The sequence below is a fragment of the Setaria italica genome, chromosome VI (genome assembly GCF_000263155.2).
Source record: "Setaria italica strain Yugu1 chromosome VI, Setaria_italica_v2.0, whole genome shotgun sequence".
NCBI classification, from domain to species: domain Eukaryota; kingdom Viridiplantae; phylum Streptophyta; class Magnoliopsida; order Poales; family Poaceae; genus Setaria; species Setaria italica.
Genome location: NC_028455.1, coordinates 2,891,034 through 2,915,214, shown reverse-complemented (window position 1 = coordinate 2,915,214; position 24,181 = coordinate 2,891,034). Strand labels below are relative to the sequence as shown.

The following is a 24,181-nucleotide window of genomic DNA, read 5'->3' as shown; positions in this document are numbered from 1 at the left end:
TTTGATGTACGAGATTGATCAATTGAAATGTGTGCCACTCAGGGTAACCATCTTATTTATGCCATTCAACACAGAAAGGAACGGGTATACTTTTTCTATATTTGGCCAGGAGCAAAGAGACCTGATCAGATTTGGTAGTAGCGTGTCAAAATATTGAAAGCGATATAGCTTTCAAAGGTTGATGTAGCTGTGCTGTTCCATCAGCAGGTTCTAGCAACCAGAGACCAGTTCTTCTGTTGGCCGGTTCAACGTGTGACTTACTCAGTTGTTCAGACGTTCACGATATGCTACCGTGCTGTGGCTATATAAACACATCCATCCCCCTTCTTCCTCACCAAAGCATCAAGAAAACAAACACAAGCAGCTGGTTAGCCTACTGCGAAAAGCACCGACAAAGAAGCACGAGGAGAAACAAAAATGGCCCCCTCCTCCTACTTCCTTCTTGCTGTTTTTCTAGCATTGGTCGCTTGCCAGGCTAATGCTTCCGATCCTAGCCCACTCCAGGACTTCTGTGTAGCTGACAAGCACTCTCCTGGTATATGCATGAACACTGGCTTAGTTTAATGCATGTTTTGATGTTAATGTAGTAAACACGAATCAAAACAAGTGCTCTTCTGTCAGAGTGCACATCTTCCTGTTTCTATTTTCCTTCTTCGTTCTTTGCATACAGTGAACTTCTAATCTTCTGCGCTACCTAGTTTCTGATCTATGTGTATCTATTTGGCTTCTTCTATGCATACAGTGAAGGTGAATGGGTTTGCTTGCAAGGACCCCATGGCCGTGAATGCAGATGACTTCTTCAAGGCAGCTAAACTTGACGAGCCTAGGAACACCGCGCATAGCAAGGTGGGATCTAATGTCACATTGATCAGTGCCTTGCAGCTCCCTGGTCTCAACACTCTAGGCATCTCTCTAGCTCGCATTGACTATGCACCCCTAGGTGAGAATCCACCACACACCCACCCACGTGCCACTGAGATCCTAACAGTGCTTGAGGGGACCCTCTATGTTGGGTTTGTCACCTCCAACCCAAACAACACATTGTTTGCCAAGGTCCTCAACAAGGGTGATGTGTTTGTATTCCCCGAAGGGCTCATCCACTTCCAGTTCAACCCCATCCATGACAAGCCAGCGGTTGCACTCGCTGCGCTCAGCAGCCAAAACCCTGGGGCTATTACCATCGCTAATGCGGTCTTTGGATCAAAGCCACCAATCTCGGATGATGTGTTAGCCAAGGCATTCCAGGTGGAAAAGGGGACAATTGATTGGCTCCAGGCTCAGTTCTGGGAGAACAACCACTACTAAACTAAATCAAGCACGGGTTTCTTTGTATGGAAAGTTTGGTTGACATGCATTTTGCAAACAACTACTTGTTTCTAGTTTCTACAATCTGATAGTTATGTAAAATAAATGGCAGTATTTATATACTGCTACTGTTGCTGTGTGCCTACGAGATGTACTGTCCTGTTTGGGATACATATATTCATGTACGGGAAGCTTATATAAAATTAACTTATGGACCCGGTTTTATCTATGAAAATAAATGTTGTAGCATGTGAGTTTATAATGAACCTGCAACTTTTGACTTTTGAATGAAACAAGTTATTGTACATGCCCTAGCTCTAGGGATAGCAAAGCATATGTGCCGCGCAGCGTTTTCCAGGCCCACTAAAGGTCTGAGGCCCTGGTCAAGTAGAATCTCCCTGGCCTTCCTCCATGCAGTACACACCCTAGCTTCTCTGGGCGTCGTCGATGCGTGAACAACCAACGAATAGATGTAGTAGTTGCTCTTGCAACCGACCATCTGGGACCGGCACACCACGAACGACAAGCACTCTGGGCTCAAGAACAGCGCATGATCGCTGGCCAGCATCCCCTTGTCGTCAGGCACATACACTTCGAAGTTCATGGCCGTGAGGAAATAATGGTATAGTAGTTAACGCTGGTGTGGGTTTCCTGCAGCTGTTGGTGACCAATTGCATCATCCGATGCGTAAGACCGAATTAAGCATGAGAGACAACTTGGGAACACTAGTATTATATGTGTTTAGTGACTAATGTGTTTCAATGTTTGTTACTTTGGGTTAGGTGCAGTGTAAGGATATTATATTAAGCAATGGTCGTTGTAATGTTAGTGTCATTATCGGCACCGTCAACTCTTCCGTACATATGAGTCCATGCATGGTTTGAATGGTGCGCCTCAATTTCCTTTGCGATCGATCCACCAATTAGCCATTATCTTTTACCATATGTGTGATTATGTCTTTATATCTTCACAAATTACAATGCTACATTAGCCATTTTAATGCGCTGGTAATATGTAACCACTATTATATTGTGTAGGAATTCATTTTCTGACTCAAAAAAATCTATGTAACCACTATTGCGCTGGTAATATGTAACCACTATTTCTGGTCATTTGATGGGCCTTCACCAGGGCGCTGAGCGCCCTATGTAAGACACATGATTTAATTATACTTATTTAGGGCCGCTATGCGCCCTATATACATCCAGTCGACGAGCCCCTGGGCCTCCACTTATGGGCCTGGATCGACATAGTCTCTGGGAATCCTGTTCCGGGCCCAGTCTTGGTCTCTAGGAGTCATATTCCGTGCCCAGACTTGGTCTCTGGGTGTTGAGGCCCTGGACATAGTCTCTAGGAGTCCTGTTTGGGGTCCAAACTTAGTATGGGAGTGTGTTAATGGCTCTGGACTTGCACTACCGGACATCGGGAGTATGTTGAGGGGTCCATAGTGTTGATCTGGAGTATGTTTTGGGCCCAAATATGCTAGTCCTGTTTAGGGGCCAGACTCAGTTTGGAGTATGTTGAGGGCCCGGACTTAGTCTCTTGAAGTCGTGTTCAGGCCCTAGATTTTAGTCTCTAGAACTCCATTTCAGGATAAGACTTAGTATTAGGAGTCTTATTCGGGACCTAGACTTAGCCAGTATGTTGAGGGCTCCAAATCTATGTATCTAGGAGTCAAGTCCTCGAGGCCCTGTCTCTATATTCAGGGGTTATGTTTTCAAAGCTTGGAGATATATCTCCAACAGATAAAACAAACCACTGTATGCTCAATTAATAAATGTTATTATATGTTCATTAAATTTATATGTAACATTGTCTAGAAATTACTTGTTTGCAAGGAAAGTATATTGTTATAAGAAAAGATATAGGTAGGTGAAGGAGATGCTTATCTGTAGTTGATTTAGTGAAATAATGTAGGCACTACTAATGTGTTTAATTTGATGAACAACTGTATGTCCATATCATCTATTTTAAACATTCTCTTGAAAGTTACTTAGTTTTTGAGGAAATAGTTTACTATATAGATTAGTTATTTTAATTTGTTGAACATGATTAACCACAGCAGTCATATATATACATGGCCCAACTAAACAGCACTTTTGATATGCAGCTGCTTATTATTGCCTCAGAAGGAGCAAGTAAGTTATGGTTGCAAAAGGTTACCATCTTGAACCCTGCATCCCAATAGCAAAAAGAAAAGAAAGGGATACTTTTTCTTTTGATAAGAGCAAAGAGAAGACGTCAAATTTGTTAGTTGACTGGATGATGCATGACGTGTATCGTTTTACATACACCACAGTGGCACGCAGCCACATGCTTCGCCTAACTAAATACCATTTCTCATCTGTCCAGCTGCTTGCGTCTTGCCTGAGGAGCACGTGGTATGTGTGATACGAACAAAGTCAAGAAGGTGACTAGACAGACCACGTAGTTTTTGATCTGGTATTGATGGAGGACTTATATTACTTGTTTAACTTGCAAGTAACCACTCCAACACAATGGCGACCAAGTAAATGTTGGTAAAACTAGTTTAATACAATTTATGTGATCTTGCATAACTGGTGGTTTCACACCATTATGCTGATGTTTTTTGTACTGTTTACATTTTTTGTGCATACAAGACTTGTAACACCCTAAATTTTCAATTTTGCAACTGAATAAAAATTTATTAGAATTTTCTAGAATTTGTTTAAGCTTGTTTAAGGATTTAAGGCTTTTCTAAGGTTTTATTCAATTTCTTAGGCATTTAAATGTTTTTTCTAAAATTTAATTAATGAATCTTAGGTTTGCATTGTTGCATCCATGCTGTTGCATTGATTTTGGTTGCTGAGTTCAAATTTCATATTTGAATTCATTTTGTTTGAATCTGTTTTAAAATAGCAAAGTTTCTTCTTCTTCTTTGTTTTCTTCTTCTTCTGCTTCCACCTTGCAGGCCGGTCGAGGAGTATGAAGAGGTGCACCCTAGGTGTGGCGGCCGATCGAGCAACTGGTACAGCGACCGGAGCCCCAGCCCGGACAGCCCGGAACCAGGGGCCTTTGGCCGCCACATCCAGAAAGCGCTATTCCCACAGCGCTTCCGACTGCCCTCCAACATCACCAAGTACACTGGGGAGATGAACCCCGGTGTATGGCCCGAAGACTTCTGGCTCACCTGCCAAGCTAGTGGAGCGGATGATGACTACTTCATCATCCAGTACTTCCCATCTGCGTAGGAGAGTTTGTTCGGGCATGGCTCGAATTTCTTCTACCCAATAGCATCCACGACTAGGCGGACCTTAAGAAGGTCTTTGTCGGGAACTTCCAGGGGACGTACGTCCGTCCCGGGAACACCTGGAACCTCAACAGTTGCAAGCAGGAGCCCAACAAGTCCCTGCGGGATTATATCTGCAGGTTCTCTAGGCAGTGCAACTCCCTTCCTGATGTAGTCGACGCAAACATCGTCAACGCATTCCTATCCGAGATGACCTGCAAGTCCCTGGTCCACAAGCTTGGCTGCGTGAAGCCCCGGACCACCCACGACCTGCTTGACATTGCCACGAACCACGCCTTCGATGAGGAGGTGGTCCGGGTGGTCTTCAGCGGCGGTCGGGACAAGGGCAAGGCCAAGCGTGAGGTCCAGGATGAGGGCCCCTCCACACAGAAGGGCAAGAAGAACAAGAAGGACTGGCGCCACCCGACCAACCCAACCCTGGTCGCCGCAACCGAGTGCCTAGGCAAGTAGCCAAAAGAGGGCCAACTTGACCACTTCGACAAGCTCATGGAGAGCCCATGCACCAACCACGCCTACCCCGTCAAGCACCTCTACAAGGACTACGAGCTCCTCAAGCGCTTCCTACAGCAAGCCGCCAAACCCAAGGAGGGGAAGGCAAGGAGGACGTGGCCAGAAGGGGGGTGCCATGGGCAAGGATGGAGACGGCTTCCCCGACCCTGAGGGATGCCTCATGATCTTCGGGGGGCCCGACGCTGACCACAGCAAGCGCCAGCGCAAGGTGCACTATCAAGAGGTAGATGCCGCCGAGTCAGCCATCCCCTCTTTCCTTCGCTGGTCGGACTCCCCGATCACATTTGATCAGAGTGACCATCCTTCCCACATTCCCCAACAGGGTCGCTACCCACTTGTTGTCAACCCCATCGTCGACAAGAAGCGTCTCACCAGGGTGTTGATGGATGGAGGTAGCGGCCTCAACATCCTGTACGTCGAGACCCTCGACGCGATGCACGTCCCCTGGTCGAAGCTCCGCCCTGTGAGCTCTCCCTTCCACGACGTGATCCCAGGGGCGCAGGCGTACCCACTCGGGTAGATCGACCTGCCCGTCATGTTTGGTGATCGTGCCAACTTCTGCACGGAGGTCTTGACCTTTGAGGTGGTGGAATTTCTGAGGTCCTACCACGCCATCTTGGGGCGCCCATTGTATGCCAAGTTCATGGAGGTCCCGAACTACACCTACCTCAAGCTGAAGATGCCGAGACTGAACGATCTCATCACCGTGGGTAGCACCTTCTCGCACGCCTACACATGCGACCGCGAGCACTATGAGCTCGCCACTAGCATCGTCAACTCCGCTGAGCTCCCGAAGCTCAGGAATGTGGCCGCGCCGACAGTCCCTGACTACAATGAGCTGACCTCCACGAGCGTCATACGTCCGATTGAGGTAACCAAGGCGGTGTAGATCGACCCCAACGACCTGATCAAGACAGTGCGGATCGAGACCCAGCTCCTGACCAAATAGGAAGGCGAGCTCATCGACTTCCTGTGTGCAAACCGGGATGTCTTCACATGGAAACATTTTGACATGTTGGGCATATCGAGGGAGGTCGCCGAGCACACACTACGCATCTCCCCGAGCTCAAAGCCCGTCAAGCAACGCCTGCATTGTTTTCATGACGAGAGGCGTAGGGCCATAGGCAAGGAAATTGCCAAACTCCTAGCAGTTGGCTTCATCAAGGAGGTGTACCACTTTGACTGGCTCGCCAATTCTATTCTTGTAAAAAAGAAGAATGGGAAATGGAGAATGTGTGTTGACTATACTGGCCTTAACAAGCCGTGAACCAAGGATCATTTTCCTTTACCGCGTATAGATCAGATAGTCGACTCTACCTCAGGATGCGAAATCCTCTCCTTTCTGGATGCCTACTTAGGCTACCACCAGATCGCGATGAAAGAGACCGACCAGGTCGCAACCTCCTTCATCACCCCGTATGGTTCATACTGTTACGTGACCATGCCGTTCGGTTTGAAGAACGCGGGTGCCACCTATCAACGGTGCATGCAGCGATGCTTCACCGATCAAATTGATCCACCCGACCAGCCCAACCAAGTCGAGCGGCCAAAACCTACTATTGCCGTCTACGTGGACGACATAGTAGTAAAAACGGCTCAAGCAAGAGACCTGATCGAGAACTTAGCCGCAACATTCACGAACCTCCAAAGGTTTAGCATCAAACTAAATCCCGAGAAATGCGTTTTCAGGGTTCCAAAGGGGAAGTTGTTGGATACATCGTGCCCGAGCGCTGCATCGAAGCCAACCTCGAAAAGATCACAGCCATCACCAACATGGGCCCCATACGCAATGTGAAGGACGTACAGAGGCTAAATGGTAGCTTGACCACCTTAAGCCAGTTCATCTTCCGACTAGGCGAATGGGGGATGCCTCTCTACAAACTTCTCAAGAAAACAGACACTTTCGTTTGGACGGAGGAGGCACAATAGGCTTTGGAAAGCCTCAAAGCGTCTCTGACGTCAGCCCCAATCCTCGTCGCTCCCGAACGGGGAGAACCTCTCCTCCTCTACATTGCGGCCACCAACCACATGGTCAGCGCTGCCCTCATCATCGAGAGGGAGGAGCCGGGAGACGCGCCGAAGGTCCAACGACCGGTGTACTTCGTCAGTGAGGTACTCGTTGATGTCAAAGTTCGCTACCCCCAAGTCCAGAAGCTTCTGTACGCCGTGCTGATGGTGACCCGGAAGCTCCTGCACTACTTCACCGACCACGAGGTCATGGTCGTCACCTCGTACCCACTGGGGGAGATCGTCCACAACCGCGACGCCGTGGGACAGATCTCCAAGTGGGCACTCGAGCTCATGGATGGAAGCTTACCTGATTAACTCAAAAGTAAATCGTGTGTGGCAGCTGCCCCTCTACAAGTTGTTCTTGCATGCCTTCTTGGTATGAGGTGAACATGAGTACAGGTAAATTGTTCTTTGTATGAGGTATAATGTGCAGATATTAGGAAGTAACAATAGATTTCTGCACGTTTTTTACTCTTATTTAGGTGAGCGCAAGCATAGTTTGACCTTTGCACTGCACCATACCATTTTTCTAGTTTCTGCAACTATCACAGTCCACAAGCTGCTCATATGCCATCCTTATAATTTTTGTGTGACTCTGTTTTGTTTTAGAAAACTAAATCATCTTCATATTTCAATTTTCTCACAATTTGGCATGCTAATTGCCGTCAACACCAGCCCGCTCCCACACCCACCTCCGCTCCACCACTGATGGGTGGCCCCCACCTGTTATCCCCAACCTCCGACCGAGATCGACCACATCTCCCTTTGTTTTTTGTTTGTTCCTTAACTCCCTAGAATTTTGAAGTCCGAGATTGATCAAATTGAAAAAGGGTAACCATCATATGTGTGCCACTCAGGGTAACCATCTTATTTATGCCATTCAACACAGAAAGGAACGGGTATACTTTTTATAGATTTGGCCTGGACCAAAGAGACCTGATCAGATTTGGTAGTAGCGTGTCAAAATATTGAAAGCGACATAGCTTTCAAAGGTTGATGTAGCTGTGTTGTTCCATCAGCAGGTTCTAGCAACCAGAGACCAGTTCTTCTGTTGGCCGGTTCAACGTGTGACTTACTCAGTTGTTCAGAAGTTCACGATGCTACCTGCTGTGGCTATATAAACACATCCATCCCCCTTCTTCCTCACCAAAGCATCAAGAAAACAAACACAAGCAGCTGGTTAGCCTACTGCAAAAAGCACCGACAAAGAAGCACGAGGAGAAACAAAAATGGCCCCCTCCTCCTACTTCCTTCTTGCTGTTTTTCTAGCATTGGTCGCTTGCCAGGCTAATGCTTCCGATCCTAGCCCACTCCAGGACTTCTGTGTAGCTGACAAGCACTCTCCTGGTATATGCATGAACACTGGCTTAGTTTAATGCATGTTTTGATGTTAATGTAGTAAACACGAATCAAAACAAGTGCTCTTCTGTCAGAGTGCACATCTTCCTGTTTCTATTTTCCTTCTTCGTTCTTTGCATACAGTGAACTTCTAATCTTCTGCGCTACCTAGTTTCTGATCTATGTGTATCTATTTGGCTTCTACAGTGAAGGTGAATGGGTTTGCTTGCAAGGACCCCATGGCCGTGAATGCAGATGACTTCTTCAAGGCAGCTAAACTTGACGAGCCTAGGAACACCGCGCATAGCAAGGTGGGATCTAATGTCACATTGATCAGTGCCTTGCAGCTCCCTGGTCTCAACACTCTAGGCATCTCTCTAGCTCGCATTGACTATGCACCCCTAGGTGAGAATCCACCACACACCCACCCACGTGCCACTGAGATCCTAACAGTGCTTGAGGGAACTCTTTACGTTGGGTTTGTCACCTCCAACCCAAACAACACGCTTTTTGCAAAGATCCTCAATAAGGGTGATGTGTTTGTATTCCCACAAGGGCTCATCCACTTCCAGTTCAACCCCATCCACGACAAGCCAGCGGTTGCACTCGCTGCGCTCAGCAGCCAAAACCCTGGGGCTATTACCATCGCTAATGCGGTCTTTGGATCAAAGCCACCAATCTCGGATGATGTGTTGGCCAAGGCATTCCAGGTGGAAAAGGGGACAATTGATTGGCTCCAGGCTCAGTTCTGGGAGAACAACCACTACTAAACTAAATCAAGCACGGGTTTCTTTGTATGGAAAGTTTGGTTGACATGCATTTTGCAAACAACTACTTGTTTCTAGTTTCTACAATCTGAAAGTTATGTAAAATAAATGGCAGTATTTATATACTGCTACTGTTGCTGTGTGCCTACGAGATGTACTGTCCTGTTTGGGATACATATATTCATGTACGGGAAGCTTATATAAAATTAACTTATGGACCCGGTTTTATCTATGAAAATAAATGTTGTAGCATGTGAGTTTATAATGAACCTGCAACTTTTGACTTTTGAATGAAACAAGTTATTGTACATGCCCTAGCTCTAGGGATAGCAAAGCATATGTGCCGCGCAGCGTTTTCCAGGCCCAGTAAAGGTCTGAGGCCCTGGTCAAGTAGAATCTCCCTGGCCTTCCTCCATGCAGTACACACCCTAGCTTCTCTGGGCGTCGTCGATGCGTGAACAACCAACGAATAGATGTAGTAGTTGCTCTTGCAACCGACCATCTGGGACCGGCACACCACGAACGACAACAACTCTGGGCTCAAGAACAGCGCATGATCGCTGGCCAGCATCCCCTTGTCGTCAGGCACATACACTTCGAAGTTCATGACCGTGAGGAAATAATGGTATAGTAGTTAACGCTGCTGTGGGTTTCCTGCTGTTGGTGACCAATTGCATCATCCGATGCGTAAGACCGAATTAAGCATGAGAGACAACTTGGGAACACTAATATTATATGTGTTTAGTGACTAATGTGTTTGAATGTTTGTTACTTTGGGTTAGGTGCAGTGTAATGTTAATGTCATTATCGGCACTGTCAACTCTTCCGTACATATGAGTCCATGCATGGCTTGAATGGTGCGCCTCAATTTCCTTTGCGATCGATCCACCAATTAGCCATTATCTTTTACCATATGTGTGATTATGTCTTTATATCTTCACAAATTTTAATGCTACATTAGCCATTTTAATGCGCTGGTAATATGTAACCACTATTGTGTAGGAATTCATTTTCTGACTCAAAAAAATCTATGTAACCACTATTGCGCTGGTAATATGTAACCACTATTTCTGGCCATTTGATGGGCCTTCACCAGGGCGCTGAGCGCCCTATGTAAGACACATGATTTAATTATACTTATTTAGGACCGCTATGCGTCCTATATACATCCAGTCGACGAGCCCCCGGGCCTCCACGATGGGAGAGCTTTCTGAGGAGACTTCAAGGGAATTGAGTCATCAGGGCGCCTAAGTGCATTGTCCAGGCCTCAGTCATATAATCCTACTTGGGGTTAGGCACCTGATCCTACTTGGCTACTCTACGCAGCCAGGGGCAGAACCAGGATGAACATCTCGGGGGGCTAAATAGTAAAGATTAAGGGCTAGAACTAGAAATTAATGGTGATTTGAGACTTTATCTACAGTATTTTATAGGTAAAATCAGGCTCTTGGGAGGGCTGCAGCCCCCGTAGCCCCCCCCCCCCCGATCCGCCCCTGTACGCAGCACACAAAGGGGGAAAATGCCAAAGTCCCAACGATAACCCGCCTCCACGGCACGATAGGCACAGGAAACATATAACGATGAAAGCTTTCATTGAGCTAAAAAAGGCTTTTACAATATCACGCAAAGCGTGCAAAAACAGAAGCCCCAGGTTTTTACAATATCAATCAAAGCCTCAGGAAACATGGTATTATAGGGAAATACAACATCATGTTCGCGGGACTCTCTTGTTGGGAGACTGCCTCTCAACATCACCAGGATCATCTCGCATGATCTTATACCGCAGTGCTCCACGCATAAGACAAGCATCCAATTTCTCGTATTCATCACCACGATAGAGGATACAACTAGGGCATGCATGTATCTTTTGAACCTCCAATCCCAAAGGGCAAACAACTTGTTTAGCTTCATATGCTGTGGATGGCAATTCATAATTCTCAGGAAGCATGTTCTTTACAATATTCAATATCCCTCAAATCCCTTATCAAACACATGATGTTTTTCTATCCATTGCAGCATTTCTAGTGTGGTACCTAACTTTTTATGCTCATGCTTGCAATCTAGGTACAATAATTTTTATGCTCCTGCTTCCAATATTCTTTTGTAATATTTAGCCAAAGTTTGTGGACTCGAAGTTCTTCTAGCCACTAGACACAAGGCATCGCTTACTAGATCTAAAACTTTTCATGAGAATCTTGAGCACTTTGTTGATTACTGGGAAACTCCCTAATTTACACTATTCCCTAATTTAAAATTTATTTTTGCAAAAGGTAACCATCTTGGACCCTGCATCCCAATAGCAAAAAGAAAAGAAAGCCATACTTTTCTTTTGATAAGAGCAAAGAGAAGACGTCAAATTTGTTAGTTGAGTGTATGATGCATGACGTGTATCGTTTTACATACACCACAGTGTCACGCAGCCACATGCTTCGCCTAACTAAATACCATTTCTCATTTGTGCAGCTGCTTGCTTCCTGCCTGAGGAGCGGAGGGTATGTGTGATACGAACAAAGTCAAGAAGGTGACCAGGCAGACCACGTAGTTTAACTTGATGGAGGATCTGGTATTGATGGAGGACTTATATTACTTGTTTAACTTGCAAGTTACCACTCCAACACAATGGCGACCAAGTAAATGTTGGTAAAACTAGTTTAATACAATTTATGTGATCATGCATAACTGGTGGTTTCACACCATTATGCTGATGTTTTTTATACTGTTTACATTTTCCGTACATACAAGATTTGTAACACCCTAAATTTTCAATTTTGCAATTGAATAAAAATTTATTACAATTTTCTAGAATTTGTTTGAGCTTGTTTAAGTATTTAAGGCTTTTCTAAGATTTTATTCAATTTCTTAGGCATTAAAATGTTTTCCAGAAATTTAATTAATGAATCTTAGGTTTGCATTGTTGCATTCATGCTAGTGCATTGATTTTGGTTGCTGGGTTGCTGAGTTCAAATTTCAGATTTGAATTCATTTTGTTTGAATCTGTTTGAAAATAGCAAAGTTTCTTCTTTTTCTTTGTTTTCTTGTTCTTCTTCCACCTGGCCTTCATCTTCCTTCGGCCTGGGCCCTCTTTCAGCTGCTGCAGCAGCAGGCCGCTGGCCTCACCTCTGTTGGCCCAGCTCGCCGGCCGCTGGCCCAGCTTGCCTCGGACCGTTTTCCTCCGCGCCAGCTGTTCACGCTCATTATTGATACACTTTTAGTGCTATTGAACTAGTGTTTTCCTGCTTATTCTTATACTAACCCGCTACTTGGCACCTCAAATAACCATATTATTGCATATGGGTTGTGTTTTGGAGCATATTGTATTTTGGCAGGAAATACGACATAATCAAGGGGGTTTATATAAGGATATTAATGGATATTTGGACATGGGTCGTCGAGGGAAGACAGCACAAGGAAGGAGAGGACTATAAGTGCTAGGAAGGGCCCAGGGCGATCAGCCTGGCCCATTCCATGATCCGGTCGGCCTCCCGTTTCTTTAGTATTTAGTATACGATGATCTCGAGGGTATTTTCACCGACATTGACCCAGAGCCGCCTCCTATTTGAGACTATAAATACCCCATCACGAATTTCAAGGAAGGAGAGTTGGAGAAGAGAGAAAAATCACCATGTAAACACCATCCACTACCACCACAAGTAGGAAATACCTCTGTTTGTCCTCTTGGTTGTATGAAGATCTTGATTTGTAATTGTCGAACCTTTGTTTAAGATCTGTTTTGTTATCAATCATATCTTGATGATGCTCTTTCATGTAAAGGTTGGCCAGCGCTACTTTGGGTTGCTTATTTGCTTACCTAGAATAATCATCTTGAGGTGTTCTTATGTTCCGATAGTTGAGTATCCCTGTGCAGTAACATTATTGCGGGTGGGAAAGTGTTTGACATGGTTCACAACCACTCACGATAACACCTAGATCTAATTCGCTCATTCATGGCGATTGCATCTACAAGTGATCCTAGATCCCTAGGACAAGCGTTTAATCTATCTTGTCCACAACCTTTACTCTCTATCCATCTTAATCTAGATTGCTTAGTTCTTTTGATAGCATAATCATATCCTATATAAAAAGCTTTCGGTTACATCGATTAGTGCATGGTTAGGCGTTCAAATCCCTTGTTTCGTGGATTGATAAACCTTGGGGGAATCTCTGAGGGAGAAGATATAACTGATCCGTGCGCTTGCGGTTCACAATTTGGCGTGCTAACTGCCGTCAACACCAGCCCGCTCCCACACATGCCTCCGCTCCACCGCTGACAGGTGGCCCCCACCTGTCATCCACAACCTCCGACCGAGATCGACCACATCTCCCTTTGTTTTTTGTTTGTTCCTTAGCTCCCTAGAATTTTGATGTACGAGATTGATCAAATTGAAATGTGTGCCACTCAGGGTAACCATCTTATTTATGCCATTCAACACAGAAAGGAACGGGTATACTTTTTCTATATTTGGCCAGGAGCAAAGAGACCTGATCAGATTTGGTAGTAGCGTGTCAAAATATTGAAAGCGATATAGCTTTCAAAGGTTGATGTAGCTGTGTTGTTCCATCAGCAGGTTCTAGCAACCAGAGACCAGTTCTTCTGTTGGCCGGTTCAACGTGTGACTTACTCAGTTGTTCAGGCGTTCACGATGCTACCGTGCTGTGGCTATATAAACACATCCATCCCCCTTCTTCCTCACCAAAGCATCAAGAAAACAAACACAAGCAGCTGGTTAGCCTACTGCGAAAAGCACCGACAAAGAAGCACGAGGAGAAACAAAAATGGCCCCCTCCTCCTACTTCCTTCTTGCTGTTTTTCTAGCATTGGTCGCTTGCCAGGCTAATGCTTCCGATCCTAGCCCACTCCAGGACTTCTGTGTAGCTGACAAGCACTCTCCTGGTATATGCATGAACACTGGCTTAGTTTAATGCATGTTTTGATGTTAATGTAGTAAACACGAATCAAAACAAGTGCTCTTCTGTCAGAGTGCACGTCTTCCTGTTTCTATTTTCCTTCTTCGTTCTTTGCATACAGTGAACTTCTAATCTTCTGCGCTACCTAGTTTCTGATCTATGTGTATCTATTTGGCTTCTACAGTGAAGGTGAATGGGTTTGCTTGCAAGGACCCCATGGCCGTGAATGCAGATGACTTCTTCAAGGCAGCTAAACTTGACGAGCCTAGGAACACCGCGCATAGCAAGGTGGGATCTAATGTCACATTGATCAGTGCCTTGCAGCTCCCTGGTCTCAACACTCTAGGCATCTCTCTAGCTCGCATTGACTATGCACCCCTAGGTGAGAATCCACCACACACCCACCCACGTGCCACTGAGATCCTAACAGTGCTTGAGGGGACCCTCTATGTTGGGTTTGTCACCTCCAACCCAAACAACACATTGTTTGCTAAGGTCCTCAACAAGGGTGATGTGTTTGTATTCCCCGAAGGGCTCATCCACTTCCAGTTCAACCCCATCCACGACAAGCCAGCGGTTGCACTCGCTGCGCTCAGCAGCCAAAACCCTGGGGCTATTACCATCGCTAATGCGGTCTTTGGATCAAAGCCACCAATCTCGGATGATGTGTTGGCCAAGGCATTCCAGGTGGAAAAGGGGACAATTGATTGGCTCCAGGCTCAGTTCTGGGAGAACAACCACTACTAAACTAAATCAAGCACGGGTTTCTTTGTATGGAAAGTTTGGTTGACATGCATTTTGCAAACAACTACTTGTTTCTAGTTTCTACAATCTGAAAGTTATGTAAAATAAATGGCAGTATTTATATACTGCTACTGTTGCTGTGTGCCTACGAGATGTACTGTCCTGTTTGGGATACATATATTCATGTACGGGAAGCTTATATAAAATTAACTTATGGACCCGGTTTTATCTATGAAAATAAATGTTGTAGCATGTGAGTTTATAATGAACCTGCAACTTTTGACTTTTGAATGAAACAAGTTATTGTACATGCCCTAGCTCTAGGGATAGCAAAGCATATGTGCCGCGCAGCGTTTTCCAGGCCCAGTAAAGGTCTGAGGCCCTGGTCAAGTAGAATCTCCCTGGCCTTCCTCCATGCAGTACACACCCTAGCTTCTCTGGGCGTCGTCGATGCGTGAACAACCAACGAATAGATGTAGTAGTTGCTCTTGCAACCGACCATCTGGGACCGGCACACCACGAACGACAACAACTCTGGGCTCAAGAACAGCGCATGATCGCTGGCCAGCATCCCCTTGTCGTCAGGCACATACACTTCGAAGTTCATGACCGTGAGGAAATAATGGTATAGTAGTTAACGCTGCTGTGGGTTTCCTGCTGTTGGTGACCAATTGCATCATCCGATGCGTAAGACCGAATTAAGCATGAGAGACAACTTGGGAACACTAATATTATATGTGTTTAGTGACTAATGTGTTTGAATGTTTGTTACTTTGGGTTAGGTGCAGTGTAATGTTAATGTCATTATCGGCACTGTCAACTCTTCCGTACATATGAGTCCATGCATGGCTTGAATGGTGCGCCTCAATTTCCTTTGCGATCGATCCACCAATTAGCCATTATCTTTTACCATATGTGTGATTATGTCTTTATATCTTCACAAATTTTAATGCTACATTAGCCATTTTAATGCGCTGGTAATATGTAACCACTATTGTGTAGGAATTCATTTTCTGACTCAAAAAAATCTATGTAACCACTATTGCGCTGGTAATATGTAACCACTATTTCTAGCCATTTGATGGGCCTTCACCAGGGCGCTGAGCGCCCTATGCAAGACACATGATTTAATTATAGTTATTTAGGGCCGCTAGGCGCCCTATATGCATCCAGTCGACGAGCCCCCGGGCCTCCACGATTCGAGAGCTTTCTGAGGAAACTTCAAGGGAATTGAGTCATCAGGGCGCCTAAGTGCATTGTCTAGGCCTCAGTCATATAATCCTACTTGGGGGCTAGGCGCCTGATCCTACTTGGCTACTCTACGCAGCACAGCAAACAAAGGGGGGAAACGCCAAAATCCCAACGACAACCCGCCTCCACGGCGCGATAGGCACAGGAAACATACACCACAGTGGCACGCAGCCACATGCTTCACCTAACTAAATACCATTTCTCATCTGTGCAGCTGCTTGCGTCTTGCCTGAGGAGCACGTAAGAGGGTATGTGTGATACGAACAAAGTCAAGAAGGTGACTAGGCAGACCACGTAGTTTTTGATCTGGTATTGATGTAGGACTTATATTACTTGTTTAACTTGCAAGTAACGCCACTCCAACACAATGGCAACCAAGTAAATGTTGGTAAAACTAGTTTAATACAATTTATGTGATCATGCATAACTGGTAGTTTCACACCATTATGCTCATGTTTTTTGTCCTGTTTACATTTTTTGTACATACAAGACTTGTAACACCCTAAATTTTCAATTTTGCAACTGAATAAAAATTTATTAGTATTTTCTAGAAATTGTTTGAGCTTGTTTAAGGATTTAAGGCTTTTCTAAGGTTTTATTCAATTTCTTAGGCATTTAAATGTTTTTCTAAAATTTAATTAATGAATCTTAGGTTTGCATTGTTGCATCCATGCTGTTGCATTGATTTTGGTTGCTGAGTTCAAATTTCATATTTGAATTCATTTTGTTTGAATCTGCTTTAAAATAGCAAAGTTTCTTCTTCTTCTTTGTTTTCTTCTTCTGCTGCTTCCACCTTGCCGGGCGGTCAAGGAGGTGCACCCTAGGTGTGGCGGCCGACCGAGCGACCGGTACAGCGACCGGAGCCCCAGCTCGGACAGCCCGGGACCTGGGACCTTTGGTCGCCGCATCCAGAAAGCGCCATTCCCACAGCGCTTCCGACTGCCCACCAACATCGCCAAGTACACTTGGGAGATGAACCCTGGTGTATGGCTCGAAGACTTTCGGCTCGCCTGCCGAGCCGGTGGAGCGGATGATGACTACTTCATCATCCAGTACCTCCCCATCTGCGTAGGAGAGTTTGTTCGAGCATGGCTTGAATTTCTTCTACCCAACAGCATCCACGACTGGGCAGACCTTAAGAAGGTCTTCGTCGGGAACTTCCAGGGGACGTACGTCCATCCCAGGAACTCCTAGGACCTCAAGAGTTGCAAGCAGGAGCCCAACGAGTCCCTGTGGGATTACATTTGCAGGTTTTCTAGGCAGTGCAACTCCCTTCCTGATGTTGTCGACACAAACATCGTCAGCGCATTCCTATCTGGGATGACCTGCAAGTCCTTGGTCCACAAGCTTGGCTGCGTGAAGCCCCGAACCACCCGCAACCTGCTCGACATCGCCACGAACCACGCCTCCAGCGAGGAGGTAGTCGGGATGGTCTTCAGTGGCGGACGGGACAAGGGCAAGGCCAAGCGTGAGGTCCAGGATGAGGGCCCCTCTGCACAGAAGGGCAAGAAGAACAAGAAGGACTGGCGCCGCCTGACCAACCCGACCCTAGTCGCCGTGACCGAGCGCCTAGGCAAGTAGCCCCAACAGGGTCAGCCCGACCACTTCAACAAGCTCATGGAGAGCCCGTGCACCAACCACGCCTACCCCGTCAAGCACCTCTACAAGGACTACGAGCTCCTCAAGCACTTCCTGCAGCAAGCCGCCAAACCCAAGGAGGGGAAAGGCAAGGAGGACACGGCCAGAAGGGGAGGTGTTGCGGGCAAGGATGGAGACGGCTTCCCCAACCCTGAGGGATGCCTCATGATCTTTGGGGGGGCTGACACCGACCACAGCAAGCGCCAGCGCAAGGTGCACTATCGAGAGGTATGTGCCGCCGAGTTGGCCATCCCCTCTTTCCTTCGCTGGTCGGACTCCCCGATCACATTTGATCAGAGGGACCATCCTTCCCACATTCCCCAACAGGGTCACTACCCGCTCGTTGTCAACCCCATCGTTGACAAGAAGCACCTCACCAGGGTGCAGATAGCCGGAGGCAGCGGCCTCAACATCCTGTACATCGGGACCCTCGACACCATGAACGTCCCCTGGTCAGAGCTCCGCCCTGTGAGCTCTCCCTTCCACGATGTGATCCCAGGGGCGTAGGCGTACCCACTCGGGCAGATCACCCTGCACGTCATGTTTGGTGACCGTGCCAACATCTGCACAGAGGTCCTGACCTTCGAGGTAGTGGACTTTCCGAGGTCCTACCACGCCATCCTGGGGCAGCCATGCTATGCCAAGTTCATGGTGGTTCCCAACTACACCTACCTCAAGCTGAAGATGCCGGGACCGAACGATGTCATCACCGTGGGTAGCACCTTCTCGCATGCCTACACATGCGACCACGAGCACTATGAGCTCACCACTAGCATCGTCAACTCCGCCGAGCTCCTGAAGCTTGGGAATGCGGCCGCGCCGGCAGTCCCCAACTACAATGAGTCGACCTCCATGAGCGTCGTACGTCCGATCGAGGTAACCAAGGCGGTGGAGGTCGAACCTAGCGACCCGACCAAGATGGTGCAGATCGGGACCCAGCTCCCGACCAAATAGGAAGGAGAGCTCATCGACTTCCTGTGCGCAAATCGGAATATCTTCGCATGGAAACCTTCTGACATGTTTGGCATATCGAGGGAGGTCGCCGAGCACACACTACGCATCTCCCCAGGCTGAAAGCCCATCAAGCAACGCCTACATTGTTTTGATGATGAGAGGCGAAGGGCCATAGGTGAGGAAATCGCCAAACTCCTAGCAGGGCTTCATCAAGGAGGTGTACCACTTTGACTAGCTCGCCAATCATGTTCTTGTAAAAAAGAAGAATGGGAAATGGAGAATGTGTGTTGACTATACTGGTCTTAACAAGGTATGAACCAAGGATCATTTTCCGTTACTGCGTATAGATCAGATAGTCGACTCCACCTTAGGATGCGAAATCCTCTCCTTTCTGGATGCCTACTCAGGCTACCACCAGATCGCGATGAAAGAGACCGACTAGGTCGCAACCTCCTTCATCACCCCGTATGGTTCATACTATTACGTGACCATGCCGTTCAGTTTGAAGAACGCGGGTGCCACCTATCAATGATGCATGAAGCGATGCTTCGCCGATCAAATCGATCCACCCGACTAGCCCAACCAAGTCGAGCGGCCAAAACCTACTATTGCCGTCTACGTGGACAACATAGTAGTAAAAATGGCTCAAGCAAGAGACCTGATCGAGAACTTAGCCACAACATTCACGAACCTCCAAAGGTTCAGCGTCAAACTGAATCCTGAGAAATGCGTTTTCAGGGTTCCAAAGGGGAAGGTGTTGGATACATCGTGCCCGAGCGCAGCATTGAAGCCAACCCCGAAAAGATCACGGCCATCACCAACATGGGCCTCATACGCAATGTCAAGGGCATACAGAGGCTAAATGGTTGCTTGACCACCTTAACCTGGTTCATCTCCCGGCTAGGCAAACGGGGGATGCCTCTCTACAAACTCCTCAAGAAAATAGACGCTTTCGTTTGGACGGAGGAGGCACAACAGGCTTTGGAAAGCCTCAAAGTGTCGCTGATGTCAGCCCCAATCCTCGTCGCTCCCAAACGGGGAGAACCTCTCCTCCTCTACATTGCGGCCAGCAACCACATGGTCAGCGCTGCCATCATCGTCAAGAGGGAGGAGCCGGGACACACGCTGAAGGTCCAACAAGCGGTGTACTTCGTTTGCTACCCCCAAGTCCAGAAGCTTCTGTATGCCGTGCTGATGGCGACCCGGAAGCTCCTGCACTACTTCACCGACCACGAGGTCACGGTCATCACCTCGTACCCACTGGGGTAGATCTGTGACCGCGACGCCATGGGACAGATCTCCAAGTGGGCACTCGAGCTCATGCATAGAAGCTTACTTGATTAACTCAAAAGTAAATCGTGTGTGGCAGCTGCCCCTCTACAAGTTGTTCTTGCATGCCTTCTTGGTATCACGTAAACATGAGTACAGGGAAATTGTTCTTTGTATGAGGTACAATGTGCAGATATTAGGAAGTAACAATAGATTTCTGCACGCTTTTTACTCTTATTTAGGTGAGCGCAAGCATAGTTTGACCTTTGCACTGCACCATACCATTTTTCTAGTTTCTGCAACTATAACAGTCCACAAGCTGCTCATATGCCATCCTTATAATTTTTGTGTGACTCTGTTTTGTTTTAGAAAACTAAATCATCTTCATATTTCAATTTTCTATCAGTTAATTAACTAAATAATGGATGACACTTTCTTTATGAATCAAATCAATAAAATCCCCTTGGATGGTAACAATTGACAAACCACTACGCATAAAAGAATCATTTACCAGCTTCAACATTTTTCATTTGGATCTCGAGCACTGTATTGATTAATGGAAATCTCTTTTATGAACATTACTCCATAATCTAAACTTCTACATTTTTTTAAAATTAATGCTGACCATCTTGAATCACTAAGCAGCAGCCGTCCCGCCATACACTAATAAAGTATCAAGCATAGACTCAGTAAACAAAAAGTTGGTGATCATGTTTTCTTTTTAAGTTAAAACCAGTATATTAAGATTAACGGAGAAATAATTATTATGTGGATAGACATATGTTCATGGTTTTGAGATTTAATTCAAAACACTTTTTGTATTGTCTAATACTTATCAGTATTTTAAATAATGATATATGCTTCTAGAGCATTATTAACTATCACCTGATCCTGTAGTTCTTAAATCATAGCAAATAAACCACTTAGCAACGCCCGAATACTTGGCCTAAATTAAACAGCAGTTTCCTATACGGGTGTGATGATATGTGTGTGATATAAACAAGTCAAGGAGTTGAATAGACAGATAACTGTTTCTGATCTAGTAGCGATAGCCTTGTACAAGTAAACCGTGTGCAACAGCTACCCTTGTACAAGTGCTCCCCCTTTTTGGTACGGATGCATTGCACTGGGCTAAATCTTCTATTCCTAATGAGGTGATCATGCTTTTCGCAAAAAAAAAAAAAAGATGACGTGATCATGAATGACGATAGGGAGATTGATTATTGTATGAGGTATACAAATTGAATTAATCTAAAAATAAACACCTTTGCATTGTCGACTCTTTCTGTACGTATGTGTGTGTGCAAGCACATATTGACCGGGATGCACCATACCATTTTTCTAGTTTTCACAACTATCATAGTGCACCAACTACGCGCCTGTGCAGGGCTCATATCGTGTGACCCTGTCAGTTTGCTTTAGAAAGTTGATCATCTCCATATTTCAACTTTTCTGTGGCAGTTAGTTAAGTAAATAATGGACGAGGGCGCTTTCTTTCTGAACCGTATCAGCAGCAGTACCTTGCGTGGTAACAATTAACAAATAATTAAACCACTACACATCAAGGAATTAGTTACCGGCTTTAAATTTTTATTGCGTTGTTTCATCATCAGCTTCTAGCAGCCAGAGACCGTTTCTTCTGTTTTGGTACGTTCAACATAGCTAGACTAGTTCAGTCGTCAACTTCATGTTGCCACTTTCTGTGGCAGCCTATATAAGCCCACCATCTTCATGCCCAAAGCAGCAACAAGACATACACAATCGCAAGCAGCTGAATAGTCTACTTCAGAGCTCAAACACAAAAGCTGAGACAAACTCAAATGGCTGCCTCCTACTTTCTGCTCGCAGCTTTTCTAGCGATGGTCACTTCTCAAGCCATTGCTTCCGACCCTGGCCCGCTCCAGGACTTTTGTGTTGCCGACATACACTCTCCTGGTACGAACGCAGTTGCTTCAAATCATTATGTGTTTCTTAATCAAATCTATGATCACAAAAAAATCATTTGTTAACATACATCTACATGCAAAAAGCATCTTTATTTACTGCCTCTAATAATTTCTAATATGTGTTTACCAATTTTCTTTCATCTATATTTGCAGTGAAGGTCAATGGATTTGTTTGCAAGGACCCCATGGCCGTGAACGCAGATGACTTCTTCAAAGCAGCCAACCTTGATAAGCCTATGGACACCAAGAAGAGCAAGGTTGGATCCAATGTCACTTTGATCAATGTCATGCAGTTGCCTGGACTCAACACACTAGGCATCTCATTGGCCCGCATTGACTATGCGCCGTTAGGTCAGAATCCACCACACACCCACCCACGTGCCACAGAGATCCTCACCGTGCTCGAGGGGACCCTGTATGTTGGATTTGTCACCTCGAACCCAAACAAACTGTTTGCAAAGGTGCTCAACAAGGGTGATGTGTTTGTATTCCCACAAGGGCTCATCCATTTCCAATTCAACCCTGTCTATGACAAGCCAGCAGTTGCTATTGCCGCGCTAAGTAGCCAGAACCCTGGGGCTATTACCATCGCAAATGCGGTTTTTGGATCAAAGCCACCGATCTCAGATGATGTCTTGGCCAAGGCATTCCAGGTGCAAAAGGGGACAATTGATTGGCTCCAAGCTCAATTCTGGGAGAATAACCACAACTAAATATAGTTAGTGTTTTGGCTTTGTTGTACTAAGTGTATGCTTTGCATGCGTTTTGCATATTGCTACATGTTTTGAGTTTTATATGCTACGATCAATAAAATAAATGGTGAGTGCTTATTACTTGCACATTGTGTGCCTGCGATCTGTACCCTGCTCTCTCTGGAAAACTGAAGTAATACTACTAGAGAAATGACCTTTCGTCCCGAGGCTCAGTACCGGTTGCATTTTGGCCCGGTACTAATGAAAGCATTAGTACCGGGCCAAACAGATAGTCCCCAACGTACCCCCCTGACCCCCTTTAGTACCGGGTGGGGGCTCGCCTTTCTTCGCTAGTTCGCTTTAGTACATAGGGCAATACTGAATTCTATCTTTTGCTTAGGCTTTCAACACTTATTGATTCTTCTCTTGATTATTTGCTTTTGCCCTAGGCAATCTCTTTGCTTGTTTGAACTTATCTAGTTTTGTTGGACAAACTTGCTCTTTGCCAATAGTGGCTAATTTAGCAATGTCGGTGCAGAATCTGGCCGACTAATCAATATAAGTAGTTTTGCCATGCGTTAGATCGGATGTGGCCTACCACACAATAACACAGGATTTATACTGGTTCGGGTAACGTGCCCTACGTCAAGTTCGAGGTTGATCGGTCGATTGTATTCCTAAGCCCAGGTGCTCGAAGTTTGCAGTGGGGGTACAAACAAGTGAGGGATGAGAAGGGGGTGTCTGAGGCCTAGTCACGCACTGGTCCGAGTGGAGGGGAGAGACCGGGGCTCAAATATGCGCTATGTGTTGAAGAAACTCAGAGTCATCTATCGAGAGAGAAAGAGCGCGCCCCCTTTTATAGTCCAAGGGGACGACCGTACAAGCTAGAGAGAAGGAGAGAAAGAGAGCGGGCGCTGCCTAGTCTTGTCGTTGCCCACGTCGCCAGGTACGGTATGGCCATCACCCTCATCCCTGTTCATGCTCCGTTGTGACGGGCAGGTAGCACAGTGTCCGTCTGACACGGCACGGTGGCACTGTGCGGTGCGTGCGCAGGGTGTGGCAGGGTACGGCCTTCTGTATGGTAGTTGACTTGAGTGACTTTCCTTATCCATTTCACCTACTCCCCGGGCCCGAACCGAGCGGGCGTCCCCGATCGGTCATCTCGGTCGGTCCCGACCGTATCGGTTGGGGGAGCGGTGTGAGTCGGTTCGGCATATCCCCGGTCAGGGGAGCTTGGTCGGAGTCGGACTGTGGTCCCGGCTCCGACCAGGCCTTTTGCTCGAGGCGCCGACTAGGCCTCCTGGTCGGAGGTGCCGGTCGGTGGCCGGATCATGATCTCAACCTAGCATTTCATATCTAGGCCAGCCCAGGCGTGCAGTATCACTGCGCCTCTTCTTGGGTCAGGCGTTGTGGGAAAGGGGCCCATTGGGGACCCCGGGTCTATGGACCCATCAAGTAGAATAGAATGTTTAGTAGAGACTAGTGGAATGTTACATGAATAGTAGCTGGCCTATGCTGTTTCAAAGGGTAGGCAAGCTTTGTCTCGGAACTCACCGTAGTGTCCCTTCACCCGACGTTGCC

General features: G+C 46.4%; 5 protein-coding genes across 5 annotated transcripts; all 5 read left to right on the top strand.

The window, feature by feature from the left end:
- The first annotated feature begins 348 nt into the window (after nucleotides 1-348).
- On the top strand, nucleotides 349-1,554 carry LOC101785416 (germin-like protein 8-7). Its single transcript, XM_004972624.3, has 2 exons — nucleotides 349-535; nucleotides 743-1,554. The coding sequence occupies exons 1-2, from the start codon at nucleotides 418-420 to the stop codon at nucleotides 1,303-1,305; spliced, it is 681 nt and encodes a 226-aa protein (XP_004972681.1). The 5' UTR covers nucleotides 349-417; the 3' UTR covers nucleotides 1,306-1,554.
- A 4,067-nt stretch (nucleotides 1,555-5,621) lies between these two features.
- On the top strand, nucleotides 5,622-5,975 carry LOC105914538. The gene has a single exon (XM_012846748.1). The coding sequence runs from the start codon at nucleotides 5,622-5,624 to the stop codon at nucleotides 5,973-5,975; it is 354 nt and encodes a 117-aa protein (XP_012702202.1).
- Nucleotides 5,976-8,247: 2,272 nt separating this feature from the next.
- LOC101785015 (germin-like protein 8-7) lies at nucleotides 8,248-9,453 on the top strand. The gene is made up of 2 exons (XM_004972623.2): nucleotides 8,248-8,443; nucleotides 8,642-9,453. Exons 1-2 carry the CDS (start codon nucleotides 8,326-8,328, stop codon nucleotides 9,202-9,204), a joined length of 681 nt encoding a protein of 226 aa, XP_004972680.1. The 5' UTR covers nucleotides 8,248-8,325; the 3' UTR covers nucleotides 9,205-9,453.
- Nucleotides 9,454-13,905: 4,452 nt separating this feature from the next.
- On the top strand, nucleotides 13,906-15,102 carry LOC101784619 (germin-like protein 8-7). Its single transcript, XM_004972622.2, has 2 exons — nucleotides 13,906-14,092; nucleotides 14,291-15,102. Exons 1-2 carry the CDS (start codon nucleotides 13,975-13,977, stop codon nucleotides 14,851-14,853), a joined length of 681 nt encoding a protein of 226 aa, XP_004972679.1. The 5' UTR covers nucleotides 13,906-13,974; the 3' UTR covers nucleotides 14,854-15,102.
- A 6,591-nt stretch (nucleotides 15,103-21,693) lies between these two features.
- LOC101783953 (putative germin-like protein 12-4) lies at nucleotides 21,694-22,747 on the top strand. Its single transcript, XM_004972620.2, has 2 exons — nucleotides 21,694-21,897; nucleotides 22,062-22,747. The coding sequence occupies exons 1-2, from the start codon at nucleotides 21,783-21,785 to the stop codon at nucleotides 22,619-22,621; spliced, it is 675 nt and encodes a 224-aa protein (XP_004972677.1). The 5' UTR covers nucleotides 21,694-21,782; the 3' UTR covers nucleotides 22,622-22,747.
- Nucleotides 22,748-24,181: the final 1,434 nt, after the last annotated feature.